General features: G+C 41.3%; 1 protein-coding gene across 1 annotated transcript; it reads left to right on the plus strand.

The window, feature by feature from the left end:
• Positions 1–4730: 4730 nt before the first annotated feature.
• On the plus strand, positions 4731–22722 carry LOC132593784 (guanylate-binding protein 4-like). Its single transcript, XM_060287535.1, is given in 12 exon segments — positions 4731–4824; positions 8249–8444; positions 11646–11773; positions 13595–13704; positions 13909–14105; positions 15491–15609; positions 15611–15737; positions 16622–16902; positions 18142–18354; positions 20229–20331; positions 20659–20852; positions 21726–22722. Coding segments are annotated over 11 exon segments (1902 nt in total). The 5' UTR covers positions 4731–4824; positions 8249–8254; the 3' UTR covers positions 21966–22722.
• Positions 22723–27525: the final 4803 nt, after the last annotated feature.

The following is a 27525-nucleotide window of genomic DNA, read 5'->3' on the forward strand; positions in this document are numbered from 1 at the left end:
TCATTTACAAAAATTAATCAGAGGGACTGAGATAGTTAGAGAAGGCAGGGGGAAAGAATTCTTGAGTCCTTGCCCAACTTGTCTCAATTCAGAGTTGAATATGTTCTCACATTCTGTTTATATAATGACTGGTCATTTTAGGATCTAAGCCTTTATTTCTGATAGTTTGGATAATACTCTATTTTTAGAGCAGACTTTAAATTGTCCAGTGACCTCTTATAAGAAATCAGATCCTATTTGCTGGCAAAGAAAGAGGAGTAATGGCCGTACCATTACTGTGAGGTGAGTGTAAATTCCCACTTCAGCCTCTCTGGATGCCTTGGATGGAGGGGTTCCTTGTTACTGCTGGGTGGGGGTGGGTCCCATTAGTCCTCCACTGATAACAACTTGTCTATAAAGGGTGGGAATGCCTAGTTACTTTGACCCATGTGCCCCCCCCCCCCGACTCCAGTGGGAGATGATCTCCTTACTACCAGGTGGTGGTGGCGTTGCCTCTTCTGATAACATGCCAGTGAAGAGAGGAAGGCCAACTTGTTACTATGCAGTATTTATTTCTCCTTCATTTTGAAGAATAATTTCAGTAGATACAGAACTCTAATTTGTTGTTCCTTTTTCTTTCAAGATTTTAAATATTTCACTCCATTCTCCTCTTGCTTGTATGCTTTCAAGCAAGAAGAAAAGTCTAAAAAGTCTGATGTAATTCTTACCTAGTGCCTCTATGAGTAAGGCATTCTATCCCTCTGGCTCCTCTGGCTCCTTTCAAGATTTCCTCTTTGTCTTTGATTTTCTGCAATTTGAATACGATGTGCTTTTCAATTTGAGAAGTTTCTACTGACACAACTCCAAACTCACTGAGTCCTTCCCAACCATGTCCAGTCTATTGATGAACCCATCAGAGTCATTGTTCATTATGTCATCATGTTTTTGGTTTCTAGTATTTCCTTATGATTCTGAGAGTTTCCATTTCTCTCCTTATATTACTCATTTGTTCTTTCATTTCATTATCCTCTTTTTCCATTAGACCTGTTAACATGTTAATCATAGTTATTTTAAATTTCCTGTCTGACAATTCCAAAATTTCTGCCATGTCTGAGTCTGGTTCTGATACTTGATTCGTCTCTTTAGACTATGTTTTTTGCCTCATAATTTTTTCTTGAAAGCTGTCGTGATTTAATAGGTTTAAAGGAATTAAGGTAAATATGCCTTTAGTGTGAGGTTTTACATTATCTGTCTAGAGGTTAGGTTGTGTTTACCACTTGTTGTGGGTGTGGGGTCAGGAACTAAAATTTCCTTACTGTTTTTGTTTTTGTCTCCCTGTTGTCTTTTGGTTTCCCTAGAGAACTTTTCTACTACCATCTAAATGTGTATGTCTCCCCAAAATTCATACGTTGACAACCTAATGCTCAATGTGCTGGTGTTTGGAGGTTAGGCCTTTGGGAAGTGGTTAGTTCATGAATGCGGAACAATCATGAATGAGTTTAATGCCCTTATAATGAGGCCCAAGAGAACTCCCTTGCTATGGTAGTTATATTTTTAGTCTTCTGAGGAACTTTCATACTGTTTCCATAGGGGCTGCATCAATTCCCATTCCCACCAACAGGATACAAGTGTTCGAAAGCTATACTTTAAAAGTTTTTATCTTGCATTCACTTTAAAAACATTGTGACTGTGTAAATAATTCTGGTGGACATTTTTCATTCAATACTTTAGAGATGTTATTCCACTTTCTCCTAGCTTATATAATTTCTAGCAATGTTTGTTTCCAATCGTAGTTTTTGTTCCTCTGTATGTAATATTTCTATTTTTTCACCAGTTGTTTCAAGATTTTCTCTTTATGCTTGGTTTCTATTGCTAGTCTGTGAGGTGCATAGCCATATTTATCTTATATTTGTTTTCCTTAGGGTTCTATGAGCTTTTGATCTGCCATTTTTTGTCTTTTATTAATTTTGGAAAATTCTGGGACATTTTCTCTTCAAACATTTTTTCTGCCTCTTTCTTTACTTCTACTTTATTTTTTTCAATTATGTGCACAATAAACCTCTTGGCATTGTCCTGTGAGGTGTCTTCAGCTATTGAACACTCAGTTATAATTTGTTTTCTCTTTATTTCTGTGTTTCCATGTGGTTAATTGTTATCAATCTATCTCAGTTTCTCTGATTCTTTCCACCAACTTGTCCACATCTTTTCTGTTAATTCCATTAAAATAAGTCTTAATCACTGATACTGTGCTTTAGTCTTATAGCATTTCCATTTAACTCTATTAATAGTGTCCATTCTTTGAAAAATTTTACATATGTTCATGTGTGTTATTCACCTTTCCACTAGATCCTTCAACATAATAATAATAGCAATTTCAAACGCCCTGTCTGATTGTTCTAACATTAGGTTTATCCCTGATTTTTGTTCTGTTCCTTGTCTTATCTCATTATAATGCATAGTTTTAACTGGTATGTATTTTTGTTTGTTTTGTTTTTTGCTTGACTCCATGTTTATTGTATGCTTGGCCTTTGTTTGAGCTGCTTAGAACTCTGGTCCATCCACAGCTGTGGTCTTTCACTAACATCTGAGTAGCAGGATGTGAAAATGAGACTCTTCCTCTCAGAGTTTTCACTAGACCCAAAGCTAAGTACACTAGGTGACAAATAAACACAATTTCGAAAACAAGATGCTAGACCACTTTTTCTGGAGTTAAATTAATAGAAACTGAAAAACACTTCATTTCAGTTAAATCAAGTCTCAGTGACTGCCTTCAGTTTAGGAACCCATTTTAATCATTCTTCCTTTTCCAATATTATTGGATTTTTCCTGAAGCAATTACAACCATGGAAGCTGGAAGTGAGACTCCAAATGTATTCTACCCCTTTGTAAGTAATAATATACATCATGTTTCAGAGCCAAACATACCTAAGTGGCCTTACAGTCTTCATCTTGAAACACACGTCTTTATACCCTCATTGACAACAACAAAAAGTTAATGAAAACAGAAGACAGGAGATCAAGAGAGTCAGAAGAAGACCAAGAGTGATACAGAAAAAGAGAGAAATTTCTTGGATCCAGGTAACTGAGAAAGGATTAACTTTATCTGGCCTTAGGTCATGTGCTCAATCTCCCCCTAAATCAATCTCGGTGGCTCAGGAATTATGAGGTTATGCTAATTTTCCCAGCTTGGGTTTGTCTTGAATCTGCCAAGTTTCATCTCAAGATTCTAGAAAAATCTGTCCCCAATATTGTTGCATATACTTTTAGAATTATAACATGCTTTGCACCTTCAAGTATGGTATCATTCTATTTTACAGAATAAGCTTAGGGCAATCTGGCTAAGGATTATTATACTTTTCTAGCTGCTTTTGAAGCTAGATAAGTCTGCATATGGAATATGTGTCAAAGCACTTGCTCTTGGGGAGTCTTGGCCATAGAACTTTGAGACTACACTCTCCCTGTCCTTCCTTCCCCTCACTACAGTCTGAAATACAGATGTGGTAGTGAAACCCTGCTCCATAGGGTTAAAAACCTGTAACAGAAACTGGTGACTAACAAATTCTTGAGCTTATCTTACAGAACAGCAGATAAGGGAACAGATCGAAAATCCCTCCTCTTGTAATACAACAAAACTGGCTGAAACAAGGTGAAACCAATACGGCTGATCAGAGTCTGCACAGAATATACTTGCTTGTCCCATAGGTGAATTTTGTCATCACAGCCCCAAATTCTCCAACCTATTTCAAACCAAATCTCCCTGAATTTGCACAGGCATCCCATGAAGAAGCATGCAACTCAGATAAGCCTGCACAGAACTCCAATTACCTCACCTTTTCCCTACCTCCGATCACCTTTCCCCAAGGTCTAAGACCACCTTGCTTCTTTGTCCCCTAAGTATTCCAAACACCTCTCCTTCTGGGAGGCAGACCTGAGACTTGTTCTCCTGCCTCTTCACTGGGTTGCCTCACAAATAAAATTTTTCCCCGTTGCAAACCTCAGCGTCTCAGTGTTTTGGCTTGCAGCTCCTCGAGCAAAAGAACCTGGTTCCCTAACAGCAGCAGTCAAGTTTTTAAGTTGTAGGTAAGTACAATGCCTTAAAGGATACAGAACAGGATGGAAGGAATCTGAATCAACTCTCAACCCCCAAATTTGCATCCACCCTCAAATTATAAACAGTCCTCCCCCCAACCCCCAACCCCCAAATCTGGATGCACCCTAGTAAAAGAAAGGAAGAGAAAAGAAAAGAAGAACTGTAACAAAATAATAGTGAATATGTCTGGGCTATAAAATCATGGATTTTATACACACACGTAATTTTCTTGCTAAGGAAAAAAAATCACCGCGGTTAAAAAAAAACAACACTTCTTTAAAAAGGAAAGAGAAAGGAAATGAACAAATGAAACATTTTTCAAGTGAAGAAAAATTCATAAAGAAACCTCTTCTCTCACAAAGACGCCCCTGAGAGACAGTCTGTTGAACTCTCTCATCCTACCATTATTTGGGCCACGTTCACCATGGGGTCAAGGACACCTAAGCCACCTGTGGAGAAGGGACAAAGTTGGGTTTACCCAGCCAGGTGTGGAGGAATCCCTGTCTCCCTGTCTTTCCCCGACTTCATTCGGGTTCCTGCTTCCATTAAAGAAAGAAAAAGAAAAAAAGCCGTGTCCTTATGTCCTTTCGATTTCGATTTTGTTTCTCATAAACCCAACCCATAACAGAAAGGCTTTTCATAATCGGCTGGCTTTTCAGCTTCTAAATGAGTCGGTTTCCAGAGGAGCCAGACGCAGGAGGAACCCTAGGGGCAAGCCGGAGCAGCTAACTTGACCCCGGACGCAACCGCGGCACGTAAGTTTGCTGCTAAACTTTACCTTCCAAGCACATTTCCATTAAATAACAACAATAAATCCCCCAGCGCAGGTTCCACACTGCAGGAGGGGAGGCCGCGGAGGCCAGCGCCGCGCGGAGGGTGTGCGCCCCAGCGGGCGCGTTGCTTGGGCAGCTCAGCGTCTCCTTTTGGATCCGGGGCGGCTGCCAGGCGTGTCGCCGGGGTGCGCAGCTCCTCCTCGAGCATCTACGCAGGGCTGCAGCAAAAAGCCCTGCATGGGAGAGGGAGGAGTGCATGCTATATCGTCTGAGGAAAGGGGGCTGAAGTACTTTTCGGAATTGAAGGCCCAAACCCCCGGCCCCTTGCAGGGGCGCTGGGTGCAGTCCCTTCCTCTAGCCCCTCCTCCCCTCCTTGGACACATCCTGACTGCGCCTTGCTGGGCACTGGAGAAACAGGGAAAAGATGGTCCTTGACGTAGAGACAATTTAAATCCTAAACTGACCCTGCATTATTTTTGTCTTAACATTTGATTTTCCGAATACTACAGAACTGTATTATACGGAATAATTCAATCTCACTCTCACTAAAAAAAAACGATTAGTAACTGTTAAGGTCTAATCATGTTTGTTTATCATACATTGTTTTTCATGTGTGGCCCAAACATTAATCGCATCAGAATAATTTCTGGACTTGCTGAAAATACAGGGATTGGGGTATGTTAACTATCACTTTAGATAATTCTCCTGAACAGTAACCTTTGGAAACTGTTGATTGCCTCTGCCATCTAGTAGCACTGTTCTTTTCCACTTGTTTAGTTTTGAAGTTAAAAGCTTCTGGTTTTGGTACCTCAGTATACTTTGAATTAAAAAAGAATCTTTGTAGATTCATTGACTTACACAAAGCTTTATCAATATTCAATCTCAGAAATAAGCTCTACAATTTCTCTTGCTTATAGCTATTCAGCTTAAAAATAAAACAGTTATTTTACCAGCAAAAGTGAGTTTATTCGGGAATAGCAGAGGAATTGCAACTTGGGACAAGCAAACTATAGAAAAAGCCACAGGCAAGTCCAACAAAGAAGAACATTATTTTATAGAGAAAAGGAAGGGGCTGGGAAGGTTGGTTTGTAAAGAAAAGTCAGAGTTCAGGGTGATGACAGATTCTCATTGACTGAGTTGCCGGGTAGTCAATTCTTGTAGGAGAGGCAATGTTCACCTTTTCCTATAGGGGACTGTCCCTGATGACTCCTTCCCGTGGAAGATTTTTCCCCTGGGGTCTGTAATTGACAATTCTTCCTGTAACTGACCTCCAGGCAGTAGTTCTGCATGAGACCTCCCCCTTCTGGCCTGCTGACTCCATGTGAGTGAGGTTTCCTTGTGATGGGCATGGGTGGGGCACGGCCCAATCTTGTGGGATCTTAGTTCCCGGACCAGGGATGGAACCAGCACCCTCCTCAGTGAGAGCTCAGAGTCTCAACCACTGGACCGCCAGGGAATTCCCCAGGTTTCCCTTTATTAATTAACACATAACACAGTTGTAAAAGGTCATGTTTTACTCCCCCATCTCTGCTCCCAATCCACTATAGAAAAAGAAAAGAAATTGTACAGAGGAAGGCTGTTAAATAAATTCATGTTTTTTCTAATAAAAAGATTTTAGATACAGTACCTTATATTTCTTGGCAATTTGCAGCTTACAGAATTCATTGACACTTTATAACGCAATGTCTAATTGCTGATTATTGAAATAGTACATGAATCCAGGAAAATTCTTTTTTCATAATTGATAGCCTATCTGTTACCAGCTATACAGTAATGAATCAGGCAAGAATTGTTGCTTTACTTATAAACTGATAAGAAAATGCAGGCTGTGGAGGTAACTTCCTTTTTCAAGATCTCAACAGACAATAAGTGACTTAAACCCTCCGGTTTGAACCCTGGCAGCCGGACTTCAGAACCTGTACTTGGACATCCCAGGGCAGCTCTGAGTTCCTCCAGCCTGTCTCTCCCTCCATCCGTGTTATCACTTCTCAGCTGTTATCACTGGTCCTCCCCTACCTGCTCATCTTCCTCATGGGCTGTGTCCTCCCACTTGCTTGCAACCAGGGAGGGAAGTGTCACTGTTTCAGGCCAAAGTTAATCCTCCACTTTCATTCAGAAATTACCCTGTCTTCAGAGACACTTAATTTTAAAACAATACTTATATAGAACTTACTATGTACCAGCATAATTTTAAGAGCATTGTAAGCATTATGAGATATTTAACCCTCCTAATGACCCTAATGACACACTGAATTTTACTTTTAGGGTTACCATTTTACAGAAGAGAAACCTGAGGCACAGAGAAATTAATCTTTCCATTCGTCACACAGCTAGTAAAGTATGGGAACATGTGGATGTTGCTTAGTATTGTCTGAGAAAATAAAGGGACAGTTAAAACTCTCTGACTGCTGTCTGTCTCTTGAGATCATGAAACACCCAATCATTGTGATGAAGTCATTTAAAGTAGAGCCTGGCCCAGATGTGAGACTGGAAAATATGTAGGCAGACCTTAAAACACCCTGGTTGCTTGCCTCTCTTCCCTGTCGGCTTAAATAATAAGAAATGTCCTGTAATTTCAGTTAATAAATTCATTCTTGCATGCACAACTTTGTTAGGTACCTTTAAGGTCTGTCCTGTTGTGTTTGAGGGAGAGCTGCATTCTTTGTGTCTCCTTTCCCTCACAGTAACTCCTCTTCCAGCCTGTTCCCACCGATTCAGTGCATCTATCCTCATCAAGGTCACCAATCACATTCATTTTTCCTTTGTTGGCAAGTTTTTCCCTGATTCAACTCTATGTGAATTCAACCCCCAACACTCTAAACACCATTCCCTCTCATTTCCTTCTGATCATTTACCATCCTCTAATATACATACATGTATTTTGCTTTTCCACTTTCTATATTATCTGTCTTCTCCACTAGATTAGATCTCCATGAAGCAGGGATTTGGACCCATTTTGTTCACTGTTTGATACTGAGCCCCTAAAGCAATCTCCAGCACATGGTAGGTTCTCAATAAATGTTTGTGCAATTGATGAGTGACCAAATCATTCTGGAACTCCAGAAATTGTCTCTGGTCATTCCTCATCTCCTTCATGTTCCATTCTGCCTCTGCGTGCCCCCAAAATGTTAGTGTTCTCATGGCTCCATCATCAATGCTTTGTTCTCTCATTCTATTCACTGCATCACATGGATAAGGTTGCTTTAGGGTTCATGTAAGGATCGATAAGATGATGTACATAATGTATCTGTACAGACCTTGGCACACTAGGCTAAATACTTACCTTTTAGAAGCATACAAAACATAGAAAATTGATATATAAGTTCCAAACGCAGAAGCCTGATGTGCATCGTGAGAGATAACTTGTGGATCTTGTGTTTTACTGAGTCGTTCCTCTGGGTTACAGCTTCCCATGGCATCTGGATCCACCATGATGGACCCCATCCGTCTGGTGGAAAACCAGAACAATCAGCTGACAGTAAATCCAAAAGCACTGAAGATTCTTGACCAGATTTCTCAGCCTGTGGTGGTGGTGGCCATTGCAGGGCTGTATCGGACGGGAAAATCCTTCCTGATGAACCGCCTGGCAGGGCAGAACCACGGTGAGTGTCGTTTAGTGTTGTTCAGGACCATTTGCTTGGAAGCAGTGATAACACAGGCTGTGGATCATCCTCCTCTAGTGTCATGTTAAGAAAGAGCCTAACCCCTCCCACTGAAGAAAACTTCAAATTCTCACCACCAAATTTATAACTTCAAACCCATCTCCCCACAATGTTCACTCTTTTGTCCAGTAATCAAGTGTTCCCAACCCCATGGAAACAGCCACCTCATTCGTCCTGATCCATTGCCATCTGCTCAGGGGCTCATCTTCAACCGTTATTCCCTTCCTTTCTCCTTCCTCACTTTGGCTTTAAACCAGAGTCATTCCAAGCAGCACACAAATATTGTTCAACATGTCTTATTTTTAAAAAGGGATGGAAGGAAGAACAGACAGTAAAATCCCTATATCCCATATCTCATGCATTCTTTTTGGCTTAATTTCACAGCAAAACTTTGATAAACTATACCCCTTCTCTTTGTCTAACTAGTCTTTTGTAATATGTGAACTCTAAAACATACGGAAGAGTGCATAAAAATATATATACATATAATAAAGTTGATAAATATGAAGCGATCATCTGTTCAATCACCGCCCAGATCAAAAAATAAAACATCACCAGCACCCAAAAGCACAAATCACACCCTCTCACACCCTCCCTAGAGCTCACCAATGTTTTGATTTTCATGGTGCATTCTTTCGCTCTTCCTATTTAAACATGGTTTTACAATCTATGTAAACATTTCTTAAAAATACCTTAATCTTTATATAGGGAATTTCATTCTGATATTCATTGGGATCTTGCTTCATATTCTCAATAAGAAGTTTATGAGGTTCATCTAGCTTGTCCTATGTGTCTGCAATTATTTTCACTCGTTTGTACTTTGCAACTGACAGAGGATACCACAGTTTATTCATCCATTTGTTGCTGATGAACAACAAATGGTGTTCTCATGATTATTCTTCCATCTATATCCTGGTGCACGTGTACACTAACTTCCTTATGTTATACCCAGAAGTGGAATTGCTGAATCAAGAAGTATTTATGTCTTCAGCCTTTCTAGATAATATCAAACCTTTTAAGCTTTTTAAACCTTTTAAGCTTTATCAAACATTTAAAGCCGTTTATGCTTTATGTCAGTTTATATGCTTATTAGCAGTCATTTAGAATTATCCACATCCTTCCAAAATTTTGGTAAAAACACTTTTTAACTTTTGCTGATCTGGTGTCTGTGTAGTTGCATGTTATTTGCCTCACTACAGATAAGCTTAAGCACCTTGTCACATATTTGCTATTTGCATTTCCTATTTCAAAAGCGTTTTTTTTTTCCTACCAAGTTGCCTGACTTGTTTCTTGTTGATTTTTAGGACAATCCGCCTATGTCCTGTTGGGCAGTTCTAAGAAGACCACACACCATTTCTTTCTTAATGCCTTCCTCTGTGGCCCAGCGGCTCAGCACAATTAGTGGGTAGAACCTCAGTCCACTAAACTCTAAGGATCCTTGGGAATATCTCATTGTCTCTCTCCCTCAAACTATCTCTGTCTCTGTATCTCTCTCTCCCCCATCTCTCTTTTTTCTTTCTTTCTCCCTCTCTCTTTTTTGCTTTGCAATCTCTTATTGGCTTCAAACAAAACATTTTATGTTTGTCTTTCTTTGAGAGGAACTTGATCACCAATCAGGGAGGACACTTTTCCTTGACAGCCTAAATTAATAAATGGGTCATGTTTGGAGGGATTAAAGATTGGAGAACTCTCAGAAAAAGATACATACAAGGGGTTTCAACAACATTCTTGTTTTTCTACTTGAGATTACATCAGGTAACAAGGAGGTGATTTCCCTTACTGAGGAAATACCTAAACTAGTTTTGTTTTAAAACACCTGAATTGTGACTCACCACCCCAGTCATATTACAGGAAGAACAAAAACAAGCAAACAAAGTTAGCACCCAAAGTCGGCTAGCAGAACCAAGTCACTACTCTTTCTCCTTGTGATGACTTCTTGCCTGTTCTTCACCCCACATAACTTGCACTGATGAGCTCCAGTTACACCTTGTCTTTTCTACCTGGGGAAGTTCAGATTTTTCTGTATTAATCAGCAAGCAGTCAAATACCATCACGATGTAGAAGAGTGCAGATCATCTCAGGTCTTACACCCTCTCTGAGCAGAACGCACAGGATGTGGCAATCGAGGGCCCTGAGCCATGCTGAACAAGGCTCCCCTAGGTATTTCATCATATCCATTTCCATTCTCAGTTGAAGGGAGCATTGGCACATGGCATATGGTCAAAATCTTGGACTGTTGGACGAGATCCATTACCTGCAGCTTCCAAGGCACGTACCTCATATCCTCTTCCCCTGTGGGCTTAAGCCTTTGGAAAGAAAAGCAAGCAGTTCTCACAGGTCTTTTCTGCTTTCCCTTCTATTATATCACCACGTGAGTCAGTGAACAAAGAATTCATCCTTTTTTGAAGAGGAGAACAGAAAGGAGGAAAATGCAAGGAGGAAGTGGAGGAAAAGAAACTAAAAAAACTGATCTATCAGTCCACGTCCTGAAAGGACACAGATAATCCATTTAAAGGATAACTGAAGATGTTTAACGGAGGGACAATTACAAGGGCACCAGCAGGCCAGAGGGAACCAATGAAGGTACAGAGTAGCCAGAGAGCGGCAGGAGCAATGGCCAGGCAGCCTTTATAACTCCTGTAGTGTGAAGAGGCAACATGTAGATTCCAGAATGTGGCAGAGACCAGAGTTACCGGTTGGAGCTAAATGAAAGGACATGTGACCAAAGTAGAGGAACAGAGACACTGGGACACTGTGGCTCACCAGGGTGGAAGCCAGGGGAACAGGAGGCTGACTTCTGATCTCCTGCTGGTACCACTCACTGGCAAAAGTCCATCAGAAAGTGGGGGAGAAGGGAGCTCTTCAGTGGCAGATAAATATAGAAAGGTTAATAGAGCTACCATTATTTCTGGAATGTGACACAGTTGGAGCCATTAATATTAGGAGGTGAATAGGGGACACAAAGTGCTTCTTGAGAAGGTTCTGAATGTGTACAGAGGTTGGATTTTCTGTCCTTGCTGAAATGGAAGCACCTTCCTCTGAGACAGGCACTCACCTTCCGACAAGTTTACCCAAAGTAACCGCTGGGCAGCCTGGACTATCTGCTCTTACTGTGTACTGCTTTCTCTTCTTTCTTTGCAGGTTTCCGTCTGGGCTCCACAGTGAGGTCTGAAACTAAGGGCATCTGGATGTGGTGCGTGCCCCACCCCTCCAAGGAGAGCCACACCCTGGTCCTTCTGGACACCGAGGGCCTGGGTGATGTGGAAAAGGTAAGGCGGGGAGTCCAGTAAGCTCTTGATACTCCACTGACGCCTCAACTTCCCACCTCAATTCAACTTTTATAACATGTTCCTATAAACTGCAAATCCAATTAAGAATAATGAGGCTAAAATCTCTTACCTTGAATTTATTCTTTAATAAGATCATACTTTCGTTATTGGGGATAGATCGCCTTATTTTTAACAGTGGGGTGAAAGATACAAGTTAACAAATATTTATTGGGCATCTGAATTCCAGGGCTTTTCTATCACAGTGAGTGAGGTATGGGCCCAGGGCTGAGTTGGGAAGATAAGAAATATGCAGTCTTATCAGTACAGGGAGCCATGGACAAAAAAAGTGAGACCTTACCCCAGCTGTTCAGGTTCAGGAAGACATCCTGGTAGAAGCTATAATCCATGGAGTCCACTGGCTCTACAGGTTAAGGTATATGGGGTTAGAGGTAGGAATCATGAAAATATGTTTTCAGTGAATAAACTATTTTTAAAATCTCCAGAAAAGCTTCCACTATACCAGGAACATTTTATTCTGAGTTTCGGGGCTCTGAAGATGAATCCTTCAATGAATTCTATAAAAACATGAGCTAGACCCACCATAAAAATGTAAATGGGATAATAGTAGGTATTTTGTCTTCACAGTGTTACTTGCAATCAGTCTTTTCTCCTTATTTATATTAATCTGCGTCTAAATTAAAGTAGTAGCAGTGAATCTCTGGCTTTCATCACTGCAGGCAAGGGTTGGGGCATGCATCAAGAAATTGTGAATTTTAAAATCCAGATTTGAAATATTCGATACTCACCTCAGTGTCAGCCCAAGATGGTCTACTGATTCCTACTAGATTTTAGTTTGTATAATCTTCTTCTTGTTATCTAACTGCATTTGTCAGGGAACTAAAGCACACCAGATTGCAAACTGACAGAGCGGAACTGCGTGCTGTCCTTACTACATGTAGTGTATTTTGGTAGTATATATCATCTGTTCCAAAGTCACTCATGACTTGTCCTGAATCACATTTTCAGCCTCATCACCTATTACCACATGGGTAACCACTACTTCAGTCAAATAAAGTAACCTTATAATACCTCTATATGACCATACTTTCTGGCAATTGTGATCGGCTTCGGTGGGTCCTTCTACCTGCACGATCCCTATAGCTCCACAAATCCACATTCTGTCAAATCTTTAAAGCCCAGCTATTTTCGTCTTAATACCATCGTATCACTGTCAGACATATTCACTTCTTGCTCTGAATGCACAGAGTACTTTTTCTGTTTTTTGGGAATTGCCCCTTTGTCTTTTACATTTTAATACTTGGTTCCATGCCTGGTGGTTTATCATCTTGAATGTATTTAAATGTTCCCAGGTATATCTGCCCCTCCATCTCTCTAGGGCAGGGACTCTCATATGAAACTCTATATCCACACAAGCAGATGCAGTATCTGCTGTTTTCTAAACGCACAAAGAATAGATGATGAATTTAATTGAATAGCACTAGTCCCTATTATAGCCCATGATCAAGAAAACAAGTGCAAAGGAATCATGGCCCACTTATTACTGCATAACTTCTGTGTTCCAGGCACTGTATTAAACAGTTGACACATTTCACGTCACTCCCTTCTGTTAACAGCTAATGAAACTGAGGCCCTGAGAGGTGTCAGTGTCAACACCAGAAAGATTTGCATTTAGCACTGTCTTGAAAATGTATGTTATTTGCCTTACTATTGAGTTACAAGACAGCTGTTATAGTAAATGAACAACTGAATGAGAGAATGAGGAGGGGTGTCCTCAGTCCCCTGATGCAATGTACTTTCTAGGGTGACTCCAAGAATGACTCGTGGATCTTTGCCCTGGCCGTGCTTCTGAGCAACGTCTTTGTCTACAACAGTATGAACACCATCAACCACCAGGCCCTGGAGCAGCTGCAGTATCCTTCCAGGAACTGAACCACCATGTTTCATTGAGTTTATGGGAATAACAACTGACACTGTTTCTTCTTTCCCATGACTCCTTTCTCATGGCTGATGAGAAGGGAAAATGGAGCAAAAGGGAATGTTGATAAAACTTGTTTGGGGTTGAGATCTGGAAATTGTGTTGGAGGGCACTTCTCATTCCTTAGCTAAGATCCCAGCTACGTGACTGAACTAACAGAGCTAATCAGGACAACAGCCTCTGCCAGCTCTGATGAAGTACAGAACTCAGCCGAGTTTGTGAGTTTCTTTCCAGACTTTGTTTGGGCTGTACGGGATTTCATGCTGGAGCTGGAGTTAGATGGATACCCCATCACTGAAGATGAGTACTTGGAGAACGCCTTGAAGTTGATTCCAGGTATCAGAGTAGGGCCAGGGTGGGGGAAGGTTCAGTAGGAGATGGGATCAACAGAGCTCTGACATTCAGCACTTGATGTCAATCTTGATTTGGGGTTGGATTGAGGCCATGCTAATGGTGCTTGGTGAATGACTGGTGGGTGTGGCTTCAGTCGTTATTGTTACTGGGAAAACCCCAGTGACCAGAGCTTAAGCTCACAGAGGAAATTTATAATCCAATATTAGACCAAATGATTTTAGAAAAATGGACACCATGGGAAAAAAAGGCTCACATACTTATATTACATATTAAGTCTAAGTGCTTCTCCTTTCCTATTTGAGAAATATAACCCATCAAATTGGAAACACAGAATCACAAGATAAACAAAAGAACTAATTTTTGAAATACCTTTAACACGGTGTATCTTACCAGCATACGTAGCTACATCCTTCATATTGATAGATAGGCTATTTATACAATAAAGAGTTCAGAAAAAAAAGCATTGCCATGTCCTTCCAGTAAGACTGTCAGACCCATAATATGTTCTTCCTCATAGTATCACACTCTTCATTCTAGAACCTAACACCGTATATGTCATGTTAATATAATAAATTAGTTACTCAGATTATTTTAGCAGAGAGGATAATGGGTGATACCTAGAAGCAATATTCATTTTTAAATTGAATCATTTATTCTTTGTTTCAAGAAATATTTGTTGAACTACTGATATATGCCCAGAATCCCTTTGTATGATAGTCACGTCCAATGTAAAATGATGCAGAGGTTGGATGAGGTCTCCTAGTTTCATTTAAGCTAACCTTACCGTGAGATGGTGTATGCTAAAGTAATCTCCAAACATATTCATAGTATGTGTACATTTTTACTCTGATATATAAATCTTCTCTTTACTGTCCTGAGTATCATTTGTCTTCCATGGGTTATTTTATCAGCAATATCATAAATATCTTTATGTCTACCATTACATTACTGACATTACATTACATTACATGCCATTTCTGACATGGGGACTGTAATGTCAGAAAAATATTTCTGACAATTTCTTGGATTAGTCTATCATTCAAGAAACATCTAATAAATAGTTGATACACTGCACGCCATGGAAGGGTAAGGAAAATAATCAATAGTTTCTTCACTTGGAATGGATTCCTCCCCTTCGTCCTCAGAAGTACTTCCTTCACTCTTAGCTCTGTACAAAAATAAAGCGGGAGGCGGGGGATTTTCCATGTCCTGAATAGATTAGCATAAGGTTGATTTGCGTGATTCAATAATAGGAGATACACAGGCACAGTAGTTACAGTGATGCAAAGATCCACAGAAATGAAAGTCCTCAGCCCCCTCACCTGAAAGCTGTTCCTTCAGTGATTGCTCTCTTTCCACTCCTGCAGGCAGGAGTCCCCAAATCCAAAATTCCAACATGCCCAGAGAATGTATCAGGAAGTTTTTTCCAAAAAGAAAGTGCTTTGTCTTTGACCGGCCTACAAGTGACAAAACATTATTACTCCATTATTGAGGAAGTGCCAGATAAACAACTGGATGAGAATTTCCAGAAGCAATCAAACCATTTCTGCTCATATATCTTTACCCATGCAAAGCCCAAGACCCTAAGAGAAAGAATCACTGTCACAGGAGGAGGTGAGTCTCCTTTGCTACAGCATGTCTCTCTGTGGTTCAGTGTGTGTGATGAAGTTGTGATTGCACTCTGGGTTTGTCAGCAATTGTGATTTCTTCTCTGTGTAACTTGGAAAGATGTATGTTCATGCAACACATGTAAATGCATGTTTCTTCATTAAAAGAAGCCTATGTAAGGCTACCAAATCTCATGAAAGTATTACACTAATGATGTAAAAGTTAAAGATTGAAATCTTCATGGTGATGAGGTGTCTGACGGGATAAGTGTTTCGAGTGAGGATATGCAAGATATTTTGTGAATTTACATGAATCGGAAAATGAATAGTAGTCCATGAATCCATGTAAGCTCATTGAGAGTCTGAGAAACAAATGTAAATACAATCTTATGTACAGGGCTGGCTTCACGGACATGAAACCTGGACAGTCACACAGTGTAATGTGCTGAGATGGGCCCTGCTTGGTTTAATGTTTGTGTCACTGCCCTGAAATTCTTGATGACATTTTCATCAAGGCATTTTCATTTACAAATAGTGCCCACAAGTAATGTAATTTACTTACAGGTTTATTGTATAAAAATGGGAAAAGTGTTCTGGGAGACCCTTGAGCATATCGTTTGAAATCATCTGGCTAATATTGTAATGGGATGAATTTGAGAACCATAAAAGGTAGAGTGAATAGGAGACACAGTGATGTTATTATAAAGAAGGGGTTCATAGAACAAAAAGGAGGAGGCTACAAGAATGAAGAAAATGAGGAGAAGAATAGATAGAAGAAAAGAAAACTTCAAATTCAATAAAATTTTAGTGATTTTTAGAATGCTAATCTCTAAAGCTATTAAAACAGGTGAGAATTCTCTCTCCATTTCATAAATATCATGTCTCAATCAGGGTTGGGGACTCTGGTGGTGGCCTACATAGATGCCATCAACAGTGGAGGAGTTCCTTGTTTGGAGAACGCAGTGATAACTCTGGCTGAGCATGAGAACTCAGCGGCCGTGCAGAAGGCAGCCGACCACTACGGTGAGCAGATGGCCCAGCGACTGAGGCTCCCCACGGACACGCTCCAGGAGCTTCTGGAGGTGCACGCAGCCTGTGAGACGGAAGCCATTGCAATCTTCATGGAGTGCTCCTTCAAGGATGACAAGCAGACATTCCAGAAGAAGCTGGTGGTAATGTGCTCTGGAATATATCCCTCCTGATTCCTTTCTTCTGGAATGATACCTAGACTCCCCCTTTTGACACCATGGTTCATGTGCTTCTCATCATATAAGGAGTTTAGATTCTAGTGAGTGATAGGGCTCTACAGGCTACAGTCCATCTCTCTTCTAAAAGTTGGGCTTTTAGTTTCTGTTGTAGCAAAACAAATTACACTGTGCTTAGCAGCTTAAAACAACACACATCTATTAGCTTATAGTTCTTCAGGTCAGATACCAGCCCAGGGTCTATGGGTATTCTGCTCCCTGTACCATAGCTGAAAACAAGGTTCAAGTGGGCTTGGTACTCACATGGACGCTCTGGGGAACCCCCCTCCATCTGCAACCCAGCAGTGGTGCATGGTTTCCTTCTTTTGTTTCTAATCTCTCCGACTACCTCTTCTGCCACCAACTGGAGAAAACATCTTTTAAGGGGCTTGTGATTAGGTAAGGCCCACCTAGGTAATCTCCATTTCTTAAAGTCAACCTGTTCCATGTAATATAGTCTAAACACAGAATAATTGTTCATCATCTTCACAAGTCTAGGAACTATGCGGAGTGTGGACACCAGCAGAGAGAGCTCTTGGAGATCATAATTCTGCTTACCATTGGCACCTTCACTGAAAGTTTGACTTTCAGTCTCCCTTGACCATCCTATAATTTACAAAGATCTCTTAGTACATACAGAGTAAAACCAGCTCAATTGTAATTTAGAAGTACAAGCAAAAAAATTTCTGTTCCTATAATTTCACACACTCAAATCCTCAATGAAACAAGAATTCAGAAAGAGTTCAAAACTCTGTTCAGTGTATACTTAATTCATTAGTAGGAAGTTGATTTGCTAGGTACATATTTTTATCCATAGCACCCAAGTTTGAAGAGGAAACCCTACTTCCATTCATAATTGTACTTTCATTGTTCATTGTTGATGGATGGATCACTATTAGTGCTACTACTGTCAAAGTAGTAGTTTGCCTCTGCCAACTGCATCATTGCACACATGTTGAGACTGAGCCCAGGGGATTTAAGGGACTTCATACAAATCACACAAAGAGTTTGTCAGAACTGGAACTAAAACTAGACTCCTGACTCCACATCTATTATTCTGTGTCTCATGTACCTGATGCTGTCAGACTACTTCTTCCAAGAGGATCACAGTTGGACCTTCCCTCTAACAGCTTCTTTCTATTGGATTTCCCCATATTTCCCTGACAGGACATCGTGGAGAAAAAGAAGGACGTTTTCATGATCCAAAATGAAGAGGCCTCTGTCAAACATTGTCAGGCTGAGCTTAAGAAGCTTTCAGAATCCTTGATGACAAGTATTTCAGGAAGAACTTTCTTTGTCCCTGGAGGACACAGTCTCTACTTAGAAGCAAGGAGCAAGTTTGAACAGGACTATAAACTGGTTCCCAGGAAAGGAGTTAAGGTGAGGGGTAATGGGAGTGGGAAAGAACAGAAGATTGGAGTCAGAGGGTCTTTTTGGTTCATTTGGTTGCCAGGTCCTGCTTTGTGCAGAGGCTGCTGGTCACAAGGAGGCTGACTGTGGAACCCCGGGGGGCTCTGGGTCTAGTGCTGCATTTCTGGGTAGCAGAGTAAGTGTCCAGGAGACCCCAGGACTGTTGCCTGCACACTGGTGGGTGAGGCCAGGTCCTAGGGCTAGTGCCAACTTTCTGGAGGACAGAGCCAGATCCTGGAGTCCAGTTGCAGGGCCCAGGAGTCCAAGAGCATGTGTTGGATCACAGTTGGGTACAGCCAGTTGGGCTGCTGGATCTGGGGTGTCTTGAAGCTTCTGTTGGCCTCATGTTGGTCCAGGCCTGAGCCCAGCTGGTCCCAAGGCAGGATATAGCCTGCTAGTGGGTGGGCTGGCCCTGCAGACTGAAACTGAGGTTTTATTGCAACTGGTATCTTCCTCCTGGTGTGTAGAGCTGGGTCCCAGGGTCTCTGGCTAAAGGGCCCTGGGGGTTTCAGGCCTAGTGCCTGTGGCCTGGTGAGTGGGACCAGGTCCCTGGCCCTCTGGTGGGCAAGGCCATGTCCAGAGGCGACGGTGGGCTCAGGAGGTCTGCTGGTGGGTGCGGCTCTGTCCATGCCCAGTTAGTTGCTTAGCCTGAAGCATCCCAGCACTGGCGCCTGCAGACCACTGGACCAGGGCAGGGCTGGGTCTTGGGGCTAATAAGCTAGGGGAAATATTCCAAAATGGCAAATGCCAGCACCAATGTCCATGTGGTAGAGGAAGCTCCCAAAAATGGCTGCTGCCAGTGTCTATGTCTCTGGGGTGAGCGGCAGTTGCCTTCTGCCTCTCTAGGGGACTCTCCAGGGTCAGCAGGTAGGTCTGACGCAGGTTCCTATCAAATTACTGCTTCTTCTCTGGGTCCCGGAGCATGTGAGATTTAGAGTGCACCCTCTGAGGGTTAAGACTTTATTTCCCACAGCCCTCTGGGACGCCTGAAAGTTAGCCCCATTGGCTTTCAGAGCCAAAGGCTCTGGAGGATTGTCTTCCTGGTGCTGGATCCCTGGCTGCAGCGCCCAGCGTGGAGCTCGGACCTCTCACTTCTCTGGGAGAACCTCTGAGGTTGTAATCATTCTCTTGATTGTGAATAACCCACCCGGGGGTATGGAATTTGACTATATTGAGACTCCACCTCTCCTACCCATCTCACTGTGGTTCCTTCTTTATATCTTCAATTGTAGGAGATCTTTTCTGATAGGTTCTGTCTTTTTCACCAATGGTCGTTCTGCAAATAGTTGTGACTTCAGTGTGCCTGTGAGAGGAGGAGAGCTCAGGATCTTTCTGCTCTACCATATCGCCAAGATAATCAATTTAGTTCCCCCCAAAAAATGAATTAGGTACTGCTGTCATCCCCACTATAAAACTGAGAAATATGAGGTGTGGAAAATTTACTAAGTTGCCTAAGATCACACAGTCATCAAGTGGTAGGGCTGATAGGGCAAATGTAAGGTCTTGGCAGTCATTCAAAACTCAGAATAAAGCTTAGGAAAGCTTCCTGGAAGAGGCGATAGAAGCTACAAGTTGAAGTATCCATAAATGAAATTGTAATAAAGAAAGAGTAGATGAGCATTAGTCGGAAGCCAAACAATGTGCAGATATAGGAGTTGCACACAATGGAGGGTGGGTGTTTGTAGAATTGCACATAATTCTGGCGTCTGTAACCATTTTGGGATCCTACAAAGGATGGAGAAGTTAAAGGGTCCAATCTGTAGGTTTACTGAACAATAATTTCCTCAGCAAGACACTACATCTTTTGCTGCCTGACAAGTCTTTGCTCCTTGTTGTGTCCTCAGGCAAATGAAGTCCTCCAGAGCTTCCTGCAGTCCCAGGCAGGAGTAGAGGAAGCCATCCTGCAGGCAGACAAAGCCCTCACTGATCGGGACAAGGCCTTGGCAGGTACAGGGGAGGGCTGAGCTCACAAAGGGAAAGGTGGCTCTTGTGCTTCCCTTTGGCAGGTGTGAAAACAAACACTTCCTCACACGGCAGCTTCCTCTCCTTCTGTGGAACCTCTCTGCTACATCTGGAAATAACCAGGGGAGTTTGGGTTGCATGTACATCCAATCAGTGCCTTTGCATCACATGCTAAAGCATGTTTTCTGATGTGGTAGTAGGAATATTCAGATTCCTTCCCACCATTTTAAAGTCATTTTATCTCTGAGCTAAGGAGGTGACAGCTCAGCATAACTGTTGTATTCTTTCCTCTTTAAAACTCTTGTGAAACAGTTGAGTGTGCTAAGAAGCATGCAGCTGAGAGGGACCAGCAGCTGCTAAGAGAGAAACAGAATGAAGAGGAGCAAAAAATGGCGGCACAAGAGAGAAGCTTCAAGGAAAACATGATCCAACTGGAAGAGAAGATGGCTAGGGAAAAAGAATACCTTCTAGGAGAGCTGGAAACAATGCTGAACCACAAGCTGAAGGTAAGTCTGGATGGGCCTGGGCAGGGCCTGATGGACAAAATGCTAGCCTCTCAGGAATAAAAGAACAGAAATTTGACCTTAAGTCAGATCCCAGAGGGAAATCCAAAGACATATGATTCTCTGTAACATCAAAGAGATGTGGGTCGCACTGAAGACTTACCTCTGTAAGACTCAGCACCTTCTGTAGTATTAGGGTTTGGCGCATACAAATAACATGGCCCAGGCTCCTGGACTGCTGTTTGTGGTGATTATAGGCTCGCATTTGCCCCCAAGTGAATAGCACCTCAGTCCTAGAGTCCTTAGAAATTTTGGTACAACCATCAGAGACCTGGAATAGTTCCATCTGCTCTTGAAAGTATCAGATTGTGCCTGGTATGAAATACTGGATTCTGAAAGCTCTAAAATTTGCTGCATTCATTTCCAGGTCTGCCTGATTCATTTTAAATACCTAGAGTAAATGCATTCTTTGCCTCAACCTGGAGTTTGATAGACAGTGTCCTAAAGACAGTCAGCAGTGCCATTTTTGTGACATATGTGTGGTCATCCTACCTCAATGAAACTGACAAATATTTAGAATTCACCTACATTCCCTCCCAAAGTGCATTATTAGGGCTGGAACACAGTCCTGGGGTAGTTTTCAGGTCTGACCTAGGCCCATCTTTTCTGTGCCCAGGGAGATGGTGTTGAGGGAACTTGGGAAGCTCTAAACCCTGGATGCTTTCACTACCCAGGTCCAAACATTTGCAAATGTTAGACAAATGTCAAAAAGCATCTAAGGTATTATAGAAGTAGACACACGTACTTATCTGCTGTAGTTGTTTGATACAAAATCTTGATTTGGGCTATTTTCAAAAGGGACTCTCCTTTTTACAGATGCAAGAAGAACTACTTACAGAAGGATTTAAAAAGCAAGCTGAAGAGTTAAATAAAGAGATAGAACAACTAAACGAAGCCATTGAAATAACTAAAAATAATAAGTCCATAAATATTTCAGAGGTCCTTGATGTGGCTAGCATGGCATTAGTTGCAGTACTACCTGGGCATTATAAATTATTTGGTATGGGAACGAAATTTCTCAGTGAGGCTATGAAAAGGGCTGAGAATCCCTATTAAGTATATCTTGAAAGGCTTCTTATGTTTTAATAGTGTAACACTGTAGCTCATTTTTTAAATATGTTTTCATGACAGTTTTGTTGAAGAGGAGTTTAAAAATAAAAACTGATTACCAAAGAATTACTAAAGTGATTACCAGGGCCTGAAATGCAAAAAGAACAAACAATTTTGAGAATTAGTTAAGTTAAAGAAATGGAAAACAAGTTGGAGGATAATGATTAATTATAGAAAAGTGTTAAGAAGAGCTAAAAAACAAATGGTAAGAGGAAGAACAGTCGTAATCTATGATACAGTCATGGAGATCAATTCATTAAGTTATAAGGAGCCCTTATAAATCAGTGAGGAAAGAGCAACAAACACAATATTTTAAATGTGCGAAAATATACCAAGAGAATAAATGTGTTCAATTTTACTGATTATAAATGATGTACAAGGTAAAATTAGGAGGTACCTGTGTCGCCTCTCAGATGGGCCAGGAAGTACAGTTTGGACAGGGCACCAGCTAGCAAGAGTTCCAGGAAGCTGGCGGTCTCTGATATTTGCTAGGGAGAGTGCAAACTGATGCAAATATATACCAAAAATTTAAATGCAAATACTGCTGATACAGAAGTCCACATTTAGGAATTTATCTTACAGATTTATTTACCCAAATTAAAAATGGCTTATGTAGTAGTATATTTGTTGAAGGATTGTTGTAATTCCAGAAGATTGGAAACAACTTTCAAGTCTCTCTGTCACATACTGGTGAAGTAAATCCTGAGACACACTTACAAAGGAATACTCTACAGTCACTGAAGTGGAAAGGGAAACTCTTATTTGTGCTAACATGAGAAAATCTCAAGATGCAGAAAGTGTGTATAGTTGTATTACCAATTTAAAAAAATAATGAGGGGGCTTCCCTGGTGGCGCAGTGGTTGAGAGTCCGCCTGCTGATGCAGGGGACATGGGTTCGTGCCCCAGTCCGGGAAGATCCCACATGCCGCGGAGCGGCTGGGCCCGTGAGCCATGGCCGCTGAGCCTGCACATCCGGAGCCTGTGCTCCGCAACGGGAGAAGCCACAACAGTGAGAAGCCCGCGTACCAAAAAATAAAAATAAATAAATAAAAATAATAATAATGAGTATATGCATATATTATCATCTATCTTTGGAAAATACAAAAGAAATTGGTATCCATGAACATAACCAGGGCTCGAACCAGTGTCCCCTGCATTGGCAGGTGGATTCTTAAGCACTGTGCCACCAGGGAAGTCCCAGGATGAAAGTATTAAACACTACTAGAAATAACATGCCAGCTCAACAGGAAAAATCTACTTATTACAGCCAGAAACAAAAAGTATAAGATGTGCATCCTAATTTTCTTGTCATTTGGGGCTCTTGGTAAGGCCTGGAAATTCTAGTCCCTAATTTATTTACAGATAAAACGTCCCCTGGGATGTTGGCTAAAATGTTCCCTAAATACTCAGGTTTATAAAGATGGTGATTTCAAAGGAAAATTTCTCTTCAAGTTCAATTCAGCATTTTAGGAATTCTTCTCAGCTGTCTAATGCTTGACGCTTGTACTTAGAATAAACTGCTTATAATTCCACGATTGGACAAATTCTCTTGATTCAGGGATATTGCACACAGGACACAGACTTCACTAGACACCCTGGCTTCCTCCCCCTGTGCCCCTTATTTGCTAACATCTGTTATTCCTTACGGTCTCTGATTTCCTGAGACTGGGTGTGGTGTCCCTCCTCTGTGCTGCCATTGTACCATGTTTCCCTCTGACCACAGGACTTTTTATATAGTTGTGAAACTGAAATGACCTATTTACATTTTGTCTCCCCTACCGAGTCATGATCTCATCTACTTGATGATACTCACTGTATATTTAGCTCCCACCACAAAGTCCACCACATAAGCCCCAGGTGTTCAAACAATGCACGTGAATAAATACATGAGCTTCCACCCATCAGGGCCCCAAATTGCCATTTCCTTCCTCTATTAACTGCTGCCTAGGGTTCTCAAGATGAAGTACACAGTTTTAGGAACTAGTACTAAGAGGAATCGGGAAGAAAGCACATGCATGCCTGTCTGAACCTGCTGCTCTTCTCCTTGAGAGAGGGACACTCCATGTGCTCTGAGTTACATAAACTTTTCTCCCAGGAAACTTAGCCAGCAATGAAGCCAGCACCTTTGGCTCACAGAACAATGATATTGTTTAAAAGAGTAAAGAAAGAGCCAGTAATTGGCAAAGCTCTCATTGTCACCATAATTGTCACCTGTTCAAGGAGCTTCCGTTGAAAGAAAGCTAAGCTTTCGGTACGAGGATCAATTTCTCACTGAACATGACACCCACAGGCTGACAGACTGTGGAATCTATAGGACGGCTCTGCTTTCTTAAGGGTTGTGAGTTATGCTCAGTTGCCATTTCTCTGGAATAAGTCCTGCAGCTGGTCCAGTCCCCAAAGGCCCTCTGGTGTCACCTTTGAGGTGGAGGAATGCCCTGAATACCGAATGTCTGGATGGTCTGGAAAAGGGGGTGAGGGGGCAGTAATGAGTTCTGCTTCCCCATCAAATCTCCCCAACACACATGACAAGCAATGTAAATAAGAAACATGCACACAAGTCGGTGCCATGAAGTGATCATGGTTTAGAGAAAGGAAGGGATCAGGAGTGAGGGAAAGGACAATTATAGCAGAGTGAAAGGAATCTTCGCTACTTTGATGTTCAGTCATAAGTGGGCATCTTTTGGAATAAAGTTATATACATCTCAAGAGAAGGCTTCAGGTGAAAGCATCTTGCATACTTGATAATTAATAAATAATTGTTAAATTACTGAAGGAATCAAAGATCTATACAAGTACTTGTTCAACAATTTTGTAGGAAGGCAGCATCACAACCATGCTTTCACACAGTATTTTGGAGCAGGAGGAAGTGAGCTACTCTGGACATTTCTACTTTCCTTTCCCCTTCTCCTCAAATTTGTGCATAGCCTGTGTCACAAGTGCTCTCTCACCTGTTAGCTGGGTATTGTACAGTCCTCACAGAATGGATTTATTAAGGAGATTTATTAAGGAGATTCTTCAGTGTTACAGATGGGTTACAGGAACTCATTAGAAATGCAAAAAAAATAGAAGAGACTTCTCTTCAAGAATACAGGAAGTAGCTTCTTAAGGAAGCAAGACTGACAAGACAGTGTCAGGGGGTCTCCTTCGGTCTCTTCAGGCTTAGGTTAAATTCTGCTCATTGTGTACATTGAGTGTAACACAGGCAAGAACATTTAAACAACCAGCGTGCAGCCTGGGGAAGTCCTTCTGTATGAAGCAAAGGCACAGTCCATGGTGGATGCCACGAGCAGCTGTGGCAGGTCCTCTGAGCTTGAAGTTCTGTCAGGGTTTGGGTCCTCTCTGGAGTGCGGAGAAGCAGGGCAACAGGAGCGAACCCAGGAACATGCACACTTGGCAGGAGCCACTGCCCCTGCCCTACCTTATGTCCTGTTCATACAAGGGGGTTGAGACCTGTTCAATTCTCTATTTTAAGCCACACTGACTTCATTATTATTATTGACTGTTATGCCAGCTAGCAAACTCTTTTTGTTAATTCAGAAAAGAAGACATCCTGTACAAAAATCACCTTAACTTAAGACGTTTTATTCTAGATTTGGTAAATTCACATTCTATAAACCACCCTATGGGTATAAATTGGAGTCAGCATGTAAAACTACACAGCACACCTGTATTCCTGAACTATTTTAATGTTAATTACCACATGGAAAAAAGTAATTATTTCCAGTTCCAAGCTGCTATTGTCTTGAATCTTTGTCTCCTACTTGGTCACTAGAATAAAACACCTTTATTGTACCCTCCAACTTCATCAATTGCCTCTGGTTTCCCTGATTTCTGTCCAAATCAAGAGGACTAGTAAAATCTCTCATTGTGGTCACATTTCCTATGTAACCTACCTGATTAAGATAATTCATCTGTGTACATTGAACACTATGTGTGACCAACTTTGTACAGTGTCATTGCTTCGTAAATACTCATCTAATAAATGAATGAAAGATGGATTTCAATACCAAACACCTAGCAGAAATTTTTTCTTGAAACAAAAGATTTTTGTTTTTCAAAAGATAAGTAATTTACCGCTGTGTATGTGTTCTATGACTATAAAACAATTCAAAATCATTTTAAAACTTCACTAGTCACAGAAAGAATAAAAATAGTAAACTAAAATCCCAACCATGAGCTAGAAATGCTGTTACTACTGAAACATATAATGATCAAGGATTTTTTATTAGTTTATAATTTTTTTCATAAATAGAACAATTTTGTACCTATTATGAATGGAATTATTCACAACCAACATGCCTAAATTTATCTATAGACAATAACTTTGGTCATATGGAAAGGTATGTGCACTGTAGGCAGGAAATTCATTCTTGTGTATTATTGGTGAATTAAAAGTCTTAACAAAAAAATCCTCTCCATAACAATATAAATAGAAGGAAATTTGTTATATTATTGAATAAGCAGTACCTAGTACAAGCATATAGGTAGATTGAAATGACTAGAAAGAATAAAATAATGTTACTTATATGTGCAAGCATATATGAATCCTTTTACATTGCACAATTTTTAGCCAGTATATAACATGTTTTCTTAGAATCAATTGTATCCTGTTTTCCCATAAGTAGACTGGGCAGCACAGTTTGCTGTTATATGATGAACTTTTTGTACCTACCTTCATAGAGTTCAATCTATGCTAACTTGGGAACTGAGGTATCCATTGTTTGGTTAATTGCCCTCACCTAAAAGAATAATCTAACTTCTCTTATCTCTCTGAGAAGAAATGGTTACAGCCAGGATTGAGCCTAGGTTAAGCTCCCAAGGTGTCAGGGAGCCTGGAGCTCTAACTTTCTAGGTGTTCACACTTCAAAAAGGATGGAGCCCAAACACTTGGAGACTTCTCTGGGTTGTTAAGCTGCCAATGGTTTTAATTAGTTCCTGGGAAGTTTTACTGACATTCAAAATTTTAGAGAAAGTAGATTGGTCCAGCAACTATGGAAAACAGTAGGGAGTTTCCTCCAAAAACTGAAACTAGAACTACCATGTGACCCAGCTATTCCAATTCTGGGTATTTACCCAAAGAACACGAAAACACTAGTTCAAAATGATATATGCACCCCTATGATCTTTGCAGCATTATTTGCAATAGCCAAGATATGGAAACAACCTAAGTGCCTGTCAACGGATGAGTGGCTAAAGAAGATGAATAGTTTATACATAAAATAAGTGCTACTCGGGCCTTCCCTGGTGGCGCGGTGGTTGAGAGTCCGCCTGCCGATGCAGGGGACGCGGGTTCGTGCCCCGGTCCGGGAGGATCCCACATGCCGCGGAGCGGCTGGGCCCGTGAGCCATGGTCGCTGGGCCTGCGCGTCCGGAGCCTGTGCTCCGCAGCGGGAGAGGCCACAGCAGTGAGAGGCCTGCGGACGCCCCCCCACAAAAAAAAAAAAAAAAAAAGTGCTACTCAGCCATAAAAAAGAATGAAATTCTGCCATATGCAATAACAAGGATG

This window comes from Globicephala melas, chromosome 1 (genome assembly GCF_963455315.2).
Source record: "Globicephala melas chromosome 1, mGloMel1.2, whole genome shotgun sequence".
Classification (NCBI taxonomy): domain Eukaryota; kingdom Metazoa; phylum Chordata; class Mammalia; order Artiodactyla; family Delphinidae; genus Globicephala; species Globicephala melas.